The 13,906-nt window shown below is 34.4% G+C and overlaps 1 protein-coding gene across 1 annotated transcript; it reads left to right on the top strand.

The window, feature by feature from the left end:
* Positions 1-5,739: 5,739 nt before the first annotated feature.
* On the top strand, positions 5,740-12,156 carry LOC133205529 (metabotropic glutamate receptor 6-like). Its single transcript, XM_061341360.1, has 5 exons — positions 5,740-5,936; positions 7,972-9,417; positions 9,647-10,919; positions 11,013-11,228; positions 11,347-12,156. The coding sequence occupies exons 2-5, from the start codon at positions 7,978-7,980 to the stop codon at positions 11,379-11,381; spliced, it is 2,964 nt and encodes a 987-aa protein (XP_061197344.1). The 5' UTR covers positions 5,740-5,936; positions 7,972-7,977; the 3' UTR covers positions 11,382-12,156.
* Positions 12,157-13,906: the final 1,750 nt, after the last annotated feature.

Raw genomic sequence — 13,906 nt, 5'->3', positions numbered from 1 at the left:
TATATGATACGATTTTCTCAAAATCCACAAACCTTTCTTCGTTAGTGTTTAGAGCCTGCTTAAAATGGTGAAAATACATGCAAATCAAGTGCTCAATTATTTTTTCTTGACATGATAAATTCCTTAGAATGCTTGAATTGATTACAGATTCAGTCAAACACTGTTGATTTCAACATCATTGAGATCTATGGGCAGATCACTGTAACTGCATAAAATCCCACATTAGAACTTTTTACTGTGCAGTGTACAGAGGGTTCTTACAAAAATTACAGAATTTTATGATGTATTAAGGCATGGTCATGATGAGGAGATCACGAATATTGAGTAGTCACGTGTTATCGGTTATGTTTTTATCCTTTTTAGTCAAAGAACGTAAATATTGTATCATCGAATCCGTATGCAATACAGAGAAACACCATGAGATGGTTAACCTTCATCACTTCCATATTTGAAGTACCAGACGGCTTTAAAAAAGGATCTATATATAACTAGTTTTTATTATTCTATATGACATTACAGTATTAAGTTTTTTAACGTATATACAGATGTATAAATAAATATTCTTGTTTCAACTTAACAGGACAGAATTTGGACGAGTATAGCTTCATTATGCGTATTATGTCAATGAGATATTGGGGTTCTTCCTTGTAACACCACCTCCTTTTTTGGACTTGTGGCCACCCCCCTCCCTCCCCCCAACACCACCACCAACAAAAAAAACTACGACGCAGCTCAATAATCGGACAGTTTAGGAGAACTTTGGTTTCATGACCAGACCAAATCCAGTTTATAGCCAGTATATTCCAAAATATATTAAATACAATGCACTTAAACATTTTATAGGCATACTAATATTTCCTGTATAAGAGTAGAATGTAAAATTGAAAAAGATGCGCAGAATTTCATTCAATACAACACAAAAACAAATAAATGCTAGATGCTGTCATGGGACAGTAATACCCATACGTAAGTGTTTGTCTCTAAAGCACTCTCCTTTGTACCTAGGTCAGCTGGGCGACTAGTGAAGAAGCCACAATAATTATATATTTTACATGAATATACATGTACATTATAAAATTGAGGGTAAAATGCTCAGTTGAGCATATGGGCCATGGGCTTTTGTTTTTTAAGGACACACGCAACGTAATTTTGAGCTTTATTACTCTTTTCCTCTGTAAAAAAAATTTCAATAATTGATAGACTTTTATGCAACTGATATTCCTAATAATGCTGTACACCACCTTTGAATTAAATTGTAAAGAAAAAAATCACATACAGTTATATTTTTGTAAATTTTTCTTCGAAAAACACAAGGATTGTTATCATTTGAGATCCCTTCAAAACCCCTGGTAATGTTTGCTGATTTTTTTTTTGTCTACGAACTTGTATTTGTACTGTGATTTTAAATTAAGAATATCTTGAAAAATTATCAGTAGGTATGCACGTTGTAAAGAAAGTGTATATATACGTTGCATATGTCCTTAATTCATATAATAAAATCTTTACTTGTCTGTTAAAAAAAAAGCAATAAATTCGGCCTCAAATAGCTTCCTGGTTTAAAATTAAAATTCCTTATTGCACTTCTACAGGACATCACCAAATATATTCCAAGAAATTATTTGCTTATTGTGTAAAATGTAAGAGGAGTTCTTAGGTTCCTTGGGGGTAGCACAAGATCATGAGCAGTTTTCCAAAAAGGAAGTAGTGTTACAAGGAAGGGTCCCGATATCTCATTGTGTGTGTTTGTGTGTGTGTGTGTGTGTTTTTAAAGCCCCCCCCCCCCCCCAAAATGAATTGGCCCGGATGAATATGAAAATCAAAAACTATTGCACATCTACAGGACACCACCAATCAATCTGGTTACTGATAAATACAAAAGAGGGGTTGAGAAAGAAGATATTGTGACAGACAGATGGGCCGGGATAAAAACAATACACCAGAACTTTTTTAGAAAGTGTTGGTATAAAAAGAAATTGTTCATTATACCAAAAAGAAAGTTCGGATATATTGTTGTTATCCAGGTCTGTCCATCTTTGACATTACTTTTTTTCCTTACACTCCTATTACATTTTACACAGTTGTCAATTTATTTTTCGGAAAGGAACAATTTGACAAAAACCTAGGTCCCGTTATACAAAATAACTTACGACTAAGTCCAAAATATGCTTTTGAGAATTAATGTCTCCTTAACATTAATTTAAAAAATGCATATACTCTGATTTTCTTAAGAATTTGGAAATCTATTTTTAGAGAGTAATTTTTATCTCAAATATTGGATACACAAGATGTTAGAAACAGGTAAAATTGTCGGTCTTATTCGTAAGTTCTTTTGTAAAACAGGTTCCTAAAACTCCTATATTTCACACGGTAGTCAAATCATCTTTTGGAATATGATTGGTGGTGTTCTAGATTTATTATTATTCTTGGAGGGTATTCGATTTGAGGGTTGTCACGTGGTCATGTAATATAAATAGTCGAATTTCAGACTGATAATGATTTTATCATATAAGAGGCCCATGGGCTACATGCTCACCTGAACAATAAAAAACAAACAAAAAACAATCACATTCTATGCTATGTTTAATATGTGCATATCTATGTAAATTATAGAATTTTGGCTTCCTCACTTGTTACCCAGGTACGAAGGAGAGTACATTGAGAGGAAACCATTTACATGCTGGTATTACTGTCTATGAGAAAACTTGTTTGCTTTTTTTTTTTTCAATATATGACCGTTTTAACAGGAAATGAAATTACACACGATTATTAAAACATTTATATTACACCTCCATTTCTTTCAGTGATTTGTATGTAATATAATGCAAATACAGTCTTACATAAAAATAGATTATTCTGTTCATCGTTTTCATAGAGCTTTGATTACAATGCTTTATTTTTTTTGCTGTAAAATCTTTCTATGTCATAAAAATATAAATGTATTGTTTGACTAGGTATAAATTCAGAGTAAATAAGGATAAATAATTTCGTATATCAAAATATTCATTTCCATGATGCTATGTCCTGTTTTTAAAGATTAAAATTAAAATTTTCTTTGTGGCAATTTACCCTTTTTAAGGGGTAAATAGGAAAGGATATTATTAATTGTTTTTATAAGGATTAATCAAAGAAATGGTAATTTAAAATAATAATCACCCTGTATAAAGTTATATACATATATATTTACATTGTTTATCACTCTATGGCATTCTGTATATTTCAGGCCTGTAGCAAAGAGCAACGCGGGTTTTAAAAAGGGGGGCAACCCTCCAAAAAAAATCTTAATATAAAAAAAAACAAACAAACAAAAACAAAAAAACAACCAAAACAAAACAAAAAAACACGTTAAACTCGAAAATCCTATTTCGTGGTGGGGGTGGGGGTGGGGGGGGGGGCTGCGATCCGCAGTCAGGCCGCTTTGAGTCCAATCCTTTGGTACATTTTTTTTTCAAATCGTCGAGTTTGCAAGAGCTCGACCTTACAGCAACAAAAGGGAAGGGGGGGGCAGCATTTTAATATTTTTTTTCTATAGCAAATCACTTTAATAAAAAAAAAAAGTGGTGGGGGTGGCCTTCCGCGCTCTTCGGGCCTGTGCTTGACTGACTGCAATATTTTTATAATATCTGTTACAGAATTCATTATATTTTAGAAGGGTGTGACTTGAAGAATTGTTTAGAGTTTTTGTACCAGGATAGGGCGCACTACAATTAAGACTCAGAAGTATACGTACTTCAGGCTGACATGACTTGTGGCAACACACTTTGAAAAAATTTTCAAAGTGCGTTAAGAGTGTACATCAAAATTTTTTACCATTGGGACACTTAACGCACTTTGAAAAAATACGTATAAAACAAAAATTAAAAATTCTGGACTTAGATTTTGATAATAGACAGCATTAATTTGTTATTTTTCTTCCGAAAAACTAATGAATTGATCTACCCTCATCGAGAACGAGGAGTAGACAGGTAGAAGGTCCCTCAGCCCAACTTTCTATCTTTCCTACACAAATATATGTATTTACATAACTGGTATGACATTGATATTATTTCTCTCAATAAATTTGAGTTAACGTAAAATAGATGAAAAAATTGAGATAAGCTTTCCTGAAAAAAAAAAAACAAAACAAAAACAAAAAGCAAAAACAAAAAAAAAACAATTGACCCTATTATATTAAAGAAGAGAATCGCATAAACTTTATTCAAAATGTATCCACAATGATTCCTCAGAAAAAATACATTTACATGGTAATTAAAACATGCTATTTGACATGTCTAGCGTTTTTATGATATCAAATTACAGATTTAGAAGTAATCTGACTGCATAACTTTTTTGAGAAAAAGTTATTGGTGAACGAGGTAAAAATTTCAGTCGAGTGAGTAATGTGGCTAAGGTTTATTTTCTTACTATCAAATAAATGAGTCAACCATTGTTTCATATATGTTCACAATAAATAGATAGATGAATATGACAAAATAGAGAGAGAGAGAGAGAGAGAGAGAGAGAGAGAGAGAATTTTCATGGTATGGAAAAATCATAATTGCTCCCTTTTCCCTAAGAAAAATGCGATCTTTAAAAATCTTTGAAACGTCTATATCTCAGATCCTGACGTCATCACCGAAGAGTTATCCAACCAGGTTCAAATAATTAATTATCATATCTAAAATTTGCAAGAATATTGACCAAGCCGTGTACATTTTTTTTTCAAAGTGCGTTAACTTGGTCGACATTAATGCACTTTGAAAAGAAACAATTGTTTTTCAAAGTGCGTTAACGTGGTCCCAAAATTAACGCACTTTGAAATTTTTTTTCAAAGTGCGTAATTTTTCAAAGTGCGTTGTAACATGACTGCTAACACACTCTGTAAATACTCAATTTATCTCGTAGTAATGGTGCGTTTTCTCCTTGATGGTGGGAGGGTGTGTGTGTGTGTGCTACATCATCACTGCTTTCATTGCCGTGCTTTAGAATTTAGTATACTATAGTAATTGTTACAAAAATCAAACAATGTGTAATCTTTGTTCACTTACAGAATATAAAATTTCCATAATCGATATATTAATTGTTATATTTGACTGATAAATTCTTTTCTGTCCTAAGAAGTCAACATGATTCATTTTATTACTTTTTTTCTAAAGAGCAAAAAACGCCATTTAAGCAAATTCACAGGAGAAGAAAAAAATGAAAACATTATTTGGCCTAAACGCACTTTAAATTCGGATATTTTTTACAAGGATTAATTAAAGTATTCTAAAAATTTAGAAAGTGAAAAATGTTACTAGAATTAAACAGTGTACATCAAAGCATCTCAAATTATTAATGGCAGTCGTAAGTTAGTAATCGAAGGAGTACATAAATTGATTTCCACGAGTAAATTCAAATCTGTTGTATGGAATTTAATATTGTAGGCGGTCTTAATTTAATCTTCATTTTCATAATTTTAAATATAGAAAAATGTGGCTTTTTTCCCTTTTAGGTAAAATTTGTTATCCCTTTACATTTAACAGGTTAAATGCCCGTTTCAATATTAAGTATTCATTTATTGACTTTTATGAACATCCATGCAAATCTAAATCGATATTGTCAACGAACGCAAACCCAGTCTATTTTTATCCACTCTTCGCGTAAAACTGGTCGGACAGGTTTTTCGAGTCGCGCGCCACTGAGCATGATATTTTAAGGTACAAGAATCATCCTCGGGGTTTATTGCTGTCCAAGCATGAAAGAGTCCGAGGCCTCGCAACATTAGTTTACCTGTATACAGGTATTCAATACAATACACAAGTTTGGTTTTCTAAAGACTTATTGGGTGTGTATTTTTAGAACGCCGGTCTGGGTTGGGTTAAATCTTGTTGCCTCCAAGAAAGAGGTAAACGGGGATATTCCAGGATTTCGGAGAGAGTGACACGGGAAGGGGATAGGACAAACCCCCCAAAATAAAGGTAAGCTCATCTAGCATAAAAATCCATATTCATGAATTTTGCCAATTCCAAACACAAGACCAAACCCTGAAACATGTGTATCAGTGAATGAAATTCCATCAACAAACCAATGTATTATTGTGAGCGAGAATGAAAAAAAAATCTTTTTTTTTTCAGATATGCCAGATATCTTAATTTTAAAACACCATCTCCAACATTCAAACCAAGATTTAAGATCTTGATTTCATTATAATGGAATAAGAGTATGTTATGACTGGAACATTGTAAACAATGCACGTAGGACACCACCCTCTGTCTTCAAAAAAATAATGTGGTACTGTAAAGGTTCTTGAAAATAAAAATAAAATACATATTTAAGTCAATGGTAACAAAATTAAAACCGCGGAAAAAATAAATGGAGAATTAATGAATGGATGTGTCGAGGTGTGTACATGTAAATAATAAAAGTAAAGAAAGCTGCAGGATATATTACAGTATCGCAGTATTCCACAAAACAAACGTTTAGCAGTAGGGTAGCCTAACCTCGATCACTTAATTGACAATTAGCAAATGCAAGTACATAAAATATTGCAGTGTGATGGAAATCATTGGCAAAACTGGTTTTGGGTGTAATCCCACATACAAATCCTATAAAATGAAGAAAAGGCAAATAGGTTGTTACTAAGACAATGGTTGAATTCATTTTTTTCTTTTTTGGATACCCAATGATGACTGTATAACCTCCACCCATACCTGCTTTCCCCTACCCACCCCACCCAACTTGAGCTCTTACTGTATCATAAAAAGATTTATTCTGAAAGTTGCCTAAAAGATCCTGTTATTCCCAACTGTAATCTTTAGAAGAGAAAAAAGAGTTAATTGTTCTTGATATTTTAAATAGTAGACAGAGGAAGAATTGCCACTCTAAAATATACCTCTATTGTAAAGAATCGTTTCTTTTCTCTCTCTTTTATATTTCCATCTTATAAATTACTTTGGTCTTCTCACAAGATACAAGAATCATTTACAAATTAAGTATATTTTTGTGCATATTACGTTGAGACTTTTCCCAGTTCATCAAAAGTACAGCATTCATACGGTTTCTCAGTGACGTTTTGTGGTACAACACTTCATCTACATTAACGTTTCATTTGATACTGTTTAAGGTTTGTTAAGGTTTTTTATGTATATACCAAAAAAAGTAAACACACCATCTATAATTCGATGTTCCTATGAAGTATCTGGATTTCAAATATTAAAATGTGCTGCAGCACTACTTAGTTCCTTTACAATAGGTTCAGTAAAGTTCGGAGTTTTCGATAAGTTTGTTTTGATTTGCAGCTGTTTGACAGATTTTTTTCTTACACACTTCCTTATATATAGGGAATATTCTTCGAAGGTATCATTAAAAATTTATTTCAAATTGATTTAAAGTCATATGCGCCCGATATAACACGATACCTCCTTTTTTCATCTTTGCTTTTGGGAGAATGATCACATTTTAATGAATGACGATTCAATAATTCTCATTTCAAAAATACAAAAATGTATCTTTTCTTCGTTTAAAACAACAACAAATATTAACAAATTTTAATCGATTCCTTGCATCTGATATAGATAATACAAATTGAATGAAGCACTAGTCTCAAGCATTTGTCTCTCTTCCGTAAAGAGTTTAATATGGAAAATAAAATATATTATCCCCCCTTCCCTGATGGAATCTTTTCTTTTTATATTCATCCAAAACAATTAATCTTTAGAGTCCTTCAAAGTGTATTATTTTTTGTGATATGAAAATTCCTTGGTGACAAATGGTATTGGTATCAATTAATAAAATTGAAAAAAAAAATTACAAGTTTTAAATGTTCGTTAAGAAACAGACAAAAATTGAAAAACCCTCTATGCATTTGATTTATTTAAAAATATGGCCTCTTGATGGTCTTTAATTGGTAAATATGGAAGATGTGACTAAACGTGAGATCTGAAGTGACCCCCCCCCTTTCAAATAAATATTATCTAACACTTTTGAATACAAATTTTGCGTTTTAAATTTCAGCCAAGGATGAGAAGTTTACATACTCTGCTGTTTCTAGCTGCTGTTCTTCGATGTGCCCATGCGCAAAGCACCTGTCCCGCTGCTTCAAGTGGGCCTTGTCTCTACACCAAAAGAGCAATTTTACCAGTTTCAGGCAGTGCCCCAAACCTTCATTACTATATAGGCGGTCTTTTTGGAGTTCATGAGAGAGTCAACGATGCTTATGCATGTGCAAGCGCCCCCATCCGGGAAGAAGAAATTATCAATTTGGAGGCATTCCTATGGGCCATTGAAAAATATAAGACCATTCATCCCACGGTGTCGATTGGTGGAGTGGCATTCGATACTTGCTCCCGTTACCAACGAACTTTGGAAGATATTCTGAGTTTTGAGACGTGCAAGGTTCAACTGAATGACCTTAACCCGCCTTCCCCACGAAATCTTTTGGCTTACATAGGACCAGGTGATAACTATGATGCTATGTCATCTGCGCGACTTCTAAAGGATATGAATAAAACACAGGTTAGCTACGCAGCCTCGTCCAGTTTGTTGTCTGACAAAGGAGAGACCTACGATTTCTTTCTTCGGACAGTCCCCAGTGACGCCATACACTTAAAAGCCCTGAGTATGCTAATCGCTACTCAGCTAAATGCAAAGTATGTGCAAGTACTTTATATAGATAACGAATTCGGACATGCACAATTCAAAACTTTCAAAGAGGACATTGAAAAGCAAACACAGAAAGTCTGTATCGTTCATCCGGCTAGTATTCCTGCAGAACCTTCCGCTGCCGACTTGTCTACCCTGGCTAATGCTGTATATGACAGGAGGTCAGTCAGACATGTGGTTCTTCTAGCGCCCAAAGGTCTGGCAAGATCTGTCCTTGAGAAATTAAAAGATAATTTTAAAACCAAAGACCCCGCATTATTTTCGAGAATGATGTTCTTTGGTACCTGGGACTCCAGTGTCGTAGACGGTCTTGACGTGAGCTCCTATGCTACCAGTCTACAAAGCCCCACTCCATTAGACTCTGACGTGGCAGAGTTCTATCGATACCTGAATGCGCTCAAACCCAAAATTAACACTCGAAACAAAGAATGGTTTACGGAATACTGGAACGCAAAACTAAATTGTGCAACTAGAACCTGCAACGAAGATGAAACTCTTGAAAACAAATATTCGAGAAGTCCCTATGTACCTTATACTCTCGCCGCCGTAAAAGCTGTCATTCAGGGAATCAAGAACGGTGCAACAAAGGCTTGTAGCACTGGTGATCTTTGCTCCAACTATCTCAACACCAACAATCGTGGTCAGCAGATATATACAGGGATAATTAACACAACTGACGGAGCCATGCATTATTTCCAAGCCAGTGGACAAATGAAAGGGGATGCTTCTAATTCTTTTAGTAATTTAAGAATTAACCTTTATGAGGCTCAAGCTGGACGGGCAGTTCAGGTTACTCATGTAAGTACCAAGAGAAACTTAATAAACAAAGACCGGTAATTCATTTATGACTAATTTTAAAAAAAGAGAGAGGACACGCTGAAAACTTTTTTCACCTTTGGAGGTCAAATTATATATATAAACCTTAATACGTATATAATATTATTTCAATAAACACACTTAGAAGAAAGCTTAAATTGATTGAATTATTACAATATGGTTATTTTTATTTATTTATTTTTATTTTTAGGTTGCCGACTACAACCCTGCATCAGGACTAAATTTATTGGCAACACTGACGACTTTTTCATCGAGTTGCCCAAACACGCCTTGCCTAGAATGCAACGAAACCTTGTCAACCACAACTTCAACTGCTAGTCCGACCTCACAAGTCATGGTTTCCACAACAACAGACCCGACAGAGGGAGGAAAATATGCAATGCTAAGATACCCTTACGACGAGGAAATGACGGGGATATACGCGCCAAGTGGTGATAGAGATCTCTACGGCACCAGATTTAAAATTGGTCAGAAGTGGATTATTGCTCTAGGTGTTTTAGCAGGTTTAGGAATTCTAGCCGTTCTTGTCTTTGAAGTGTATATTCTCTATAAGTTGATTGGTACAAGTATTGGTCGACAATGGCGTACTATGTGGCTTGGTCAGTTGTTATTGCTAGGAATACTCTTGTCCTACTTGACTTTGTTTGCTTTTATCTTTATACCTACCGATGCTACATGTGGTATAACAAGATTTGGGGTAGGTTTTTGTTATGCCATTATTTTTGCTGTTCTGTTAGTAAAACTCATGGTTCTTTTAACATCGAAATCCTCTGAATCCATATTTGCTGATATGGAATCCCCAAACTACCTCAAGGGTATCTATCAGTTCCTAATGTTCATGTTTGCTGTTGGAGTCCAAGTTGTTATCAACGTACAGTGGCTTATCCAGGTTCCACCATATGCTGTGAAAGTCACGGCAAATTATGGCGGAGAGGAATGGATTTGCAACCATTTCACATGGCAAGCTAACAAAGGATGGAGTGATATGCAAGATTTTGTAAGGACACCATTTGAAAACCATCTTCTCTCCCTTTTGTACATTATGTTCTTAATTCTCATGACAACCATTGTTGCAATGAAAGCCCATGGTATTATTACAAATCACAGAGAAAGTGTCTTTATTGGGATTGCAGCTGGATTTTCTATTCCTGTTTGGATTGCATGGGGTCTGGTCGGAGGACTGAACCGCGACGATGCCTATGGCCACGAATACGGCGATGCCTGTATTGCCTTCGGACTTTTTACCACCGCAACTCTTTGTCTCTTTTCTTTATTTTTACCCAAAGTTAGACAACTTGTGAATATGGGTGTAGAGGGAATTTATCTGGAGGATGACCGCGATACCTACTACGCAGGTTCGGTGGTCATGGCCCCACCTAGCTACAAGAGCAGGCCAAGCTCAATGGTGTATGTTAACTCCGCAGAATACTCCAACCCGGTTGTCATTGGCAACGGAGATCCAAGTAAGTTGCAATTTAGAAATTTATTGACATCGTTTACATTTGAAAGTAAGTAAGTCGAAACGACATTTACACTTAATTTTTCTGCATTTGCAGACCACCTTAAACACCCGGGCAGTATGTACAGCGGGCACAGCGCCCCCGTGTACACCAAACGGAACGATATGGGAAGCAGTCGTGTTCTAAGGGTTACTGGAGATTTGACAGGAAAACACCCTACAGAGCGCAAACGCCCCGTATCAGAAATAGGATATACCGGATACGCCGGTTCCTACAGGAAAACAAGATCAGAAAGCGGAGGAACACTCAGAAGTGAGTATCCCTACCAGATTACAAATATTTAGCTTTTTTTTCTTAGTTGAAAATTAGAAGTCAGTCATTTTCCATCTTTTTTTCTAATCATGAATTTTCTTTTTTTTCTGTTTTGCAGAAGCCCGGTCACAACGTGAACTCGGTGCTCTTTGAATGAAATGAAGTAATAAAAAAATAATTCAAGACTTTGATAACTCTTGTAAAACCAATTATAAAAGTAAACAGCCAATCAACCTATGAAGATAGGCATTATGGACAAGTACCTAAAAGTAAAGAAATGCCTGTTAGCAATCGAACACGCGTGCTGGTTGTATTCGATTGTAGTACGGAATTACTTGCCAATGTGATAGCCAAGAGGTATTGGCTCAACTATATTACAAAATGTGTACCTATTTTCACCTTTACTTTTTCTGTTTTTCACCATAGCTTTTTGATATATTTTTCTTTATAGATTAAAAGACAATCTGATTACAATCAGCTGTTTTGATAAGTTGCGCTTATGGACGTATCAGAACAGCTGATTTTAATCATTTTGATTAAAATATTGCATAATACAATTTAACGGTATAGTACATTCGTCTCTGTTGATGAATCTCATTTTCTTATATGGAATTCTACATGTATAAGACATTTACTTCTTAATTAATATTCTTTTTTTCATTGGGAAGACATCTATATATACATTTTTTTGTACATAACATTATATATGTAATTACATGTACAATGTACTCTGATCTGTGTGATAATAGTGCTTCTGCAAGATGCATGCATGATGTGCGTAAAGGTGTACATGTAAGTACCTATGAAAAGTTCGTATGTGATTGTTTATTTTGATAGTGTGTTTTTGCTTATCAGATTTGTACGTCAAAACATTCTAGGTGAAATATATATTTATATGTAATAAAATCTATTTTGTACAAAAGAAAAAGCTTTTGTCTTTAATTTAAAAAAATACGTCAAAACAGAAAATAAATACAAGACAAGCAAACAAAAATTGTCGATAATTCAGATGAGGGATGGACATCTACATCAGGACAGATTCGCTTTTGCCTTGGCCCGAGTTTGATATTAAAAGGTTTACAATGGGGGAGGGATCAAAAGCATATTAAAAGTAATATGGAAGATCATGACGATATGGAAAGCTATGCTAATCAAAACTTCTAACCCTCCACTTTATTTATTACAATAGCTTCTCTCCTAAACGACGGTACGATACCAAAATTTCTACAAAGTTTTTGTTAGTAAAAATCAGTCCTTTAACACCAAGAATATCGAAATCGCTGGTGTGTGTGTGTGGGGGGGGGGGGGGGGGGGTTGAAGCTTGACGATTTTATCGTGAAAGGAAAAATCGTACTCGTGTATTGTAACAATATTTTTTTTCGTCTTTGATTTTTGTTTTCAGTTTCTTTCAACAATTCCTTTGCAAAAAAAATAAAAAAATAAAAAAATAAATAAATAAATAAAAAAATCTCATGTTCGCAGAGGAAACAGCATAAAAGATGTCACTTTTGCAATACTCTCTGCTTTTATCGCTATTTCATATTTAGTTTTGATTCTGGGTAATTCGAGTATAAATTTACACTAATACACAAATTCAGGGTGTTAGGCAGTTGCATTATCTCTCCACATTAAAGTGTCAATGCATTATACCGGAAGATCTTTGTCCACAGTCAAGACGTCGGGTAACAAGTGTTCGTGATAATCGTTACATAATTTTTTTTCTCTCATTTTTTAAAATTTATTCGCAAAAAGTGATTTTGATTGGGAAGCAGGCTTACTAGCATTTCTCTACACGATTTCTCATTTGAGAAAGCATTCATGCAAATGAAATGGTGGTCACACGCGCACTCGCAGTATAGATTTCATCAGTAATTCAATATCAATTAATGAATGAGATAATTAAGTAATAATAATAAAAGTACATGAATTGTTTTTGAACAATCTAAAGATATGATCGATAACATCGCATATTGCAAGACTACACTGGTACATGTAGAAGTGACGGATTAGAAGTTTTGAATAGTATTTATCTTTAGTTTTCATGAGATTGCATGTTCACTAAATGATAAATGAATGGTTTTTTTGTTTGCGCAATTGTCGTTTTGAAGTGCAAAGGAGCGGTTGTAATTAAGTCCTGGGCCCCCGTTTTACAAAACAACTTACGACCAAGACCAAAATATAGTTTTCACATAACTTTCCATTTTACATTAATTTGAAATGGTTTAAACCGTTTTGAAATGAATTTAGAAAGATGTCTTCATGCTTACAATCTTTAACAGAATAATTAATTTTGCAAGATTTTACAATCAACTGAAGTTTTGGTCTTAGTCGTTAAGTTATTTTGTAAAACAAGCCCCTGTATTCTACACTGTGAAATGGGAGAATGGTACAAATACATAATAAATATAAATTTATATAAAAATGAAATAACCCCCTCACTCTCTACGACCCCAGTAAACCATTCTTCAAAACAATACAAAATGTCTAGCTGGTATTTGCAGAACTTATTATCGCCGACGACAATTTTTGTCGTTGTGTAAAGCACATTTTGTCGCCCATTCTGATAACACAAGTTCTATCAACCCCGCCCACAAATTCATGCAAGGGCGGGGGGGGGGGGGGCTACATACTTTTAATCAAACAATTATCAGTAATGCTTTACATGCAATATTCAGCCT

Source organism: Saccostrea echinata, unplaced genomic scaffold (genome assembly GCF_033153115.1).
Source record: "Saccostrea echinata isolate AGI-Se365-2 ecotype Australia unplaced genomic scaffold, CSIRO_AGI_Sech_v1 ptg000054l, whole genome shotgun sequence".
NCBI lineage: Eukaryota > Metazoa > Mollusca > Bivalvia > Ostreida > Ostreidae > Saccostrea > Saccostrea echinata.
This window is presented reverse-complemented; position numbering and strand designations above follow the sequence as displayed.

Coding starts and splice junctions, on each gene's coding strand:
- LOC133205529 (XM_061341360.1), top strand. CDS start 7,978: ATGAGAAGTTTACATACTCTGCTGTTTCTAGCTGCTGTTCTTCGATGT. Junction 9,418..9,646: donor GGGCAGTTCAGGTTACTCAT/GTAAGTACCAAG, acceptor TTTTATTTTTAG/GTTGCCGACTACAACCCTGC. Junction 10,920..11,012: donor CATTGGCAACGGAGATCCAA/GTAAGTTGCAAT, acceptor CTGCATTTGCAG/ACCACCTTAAACACCCGGGC.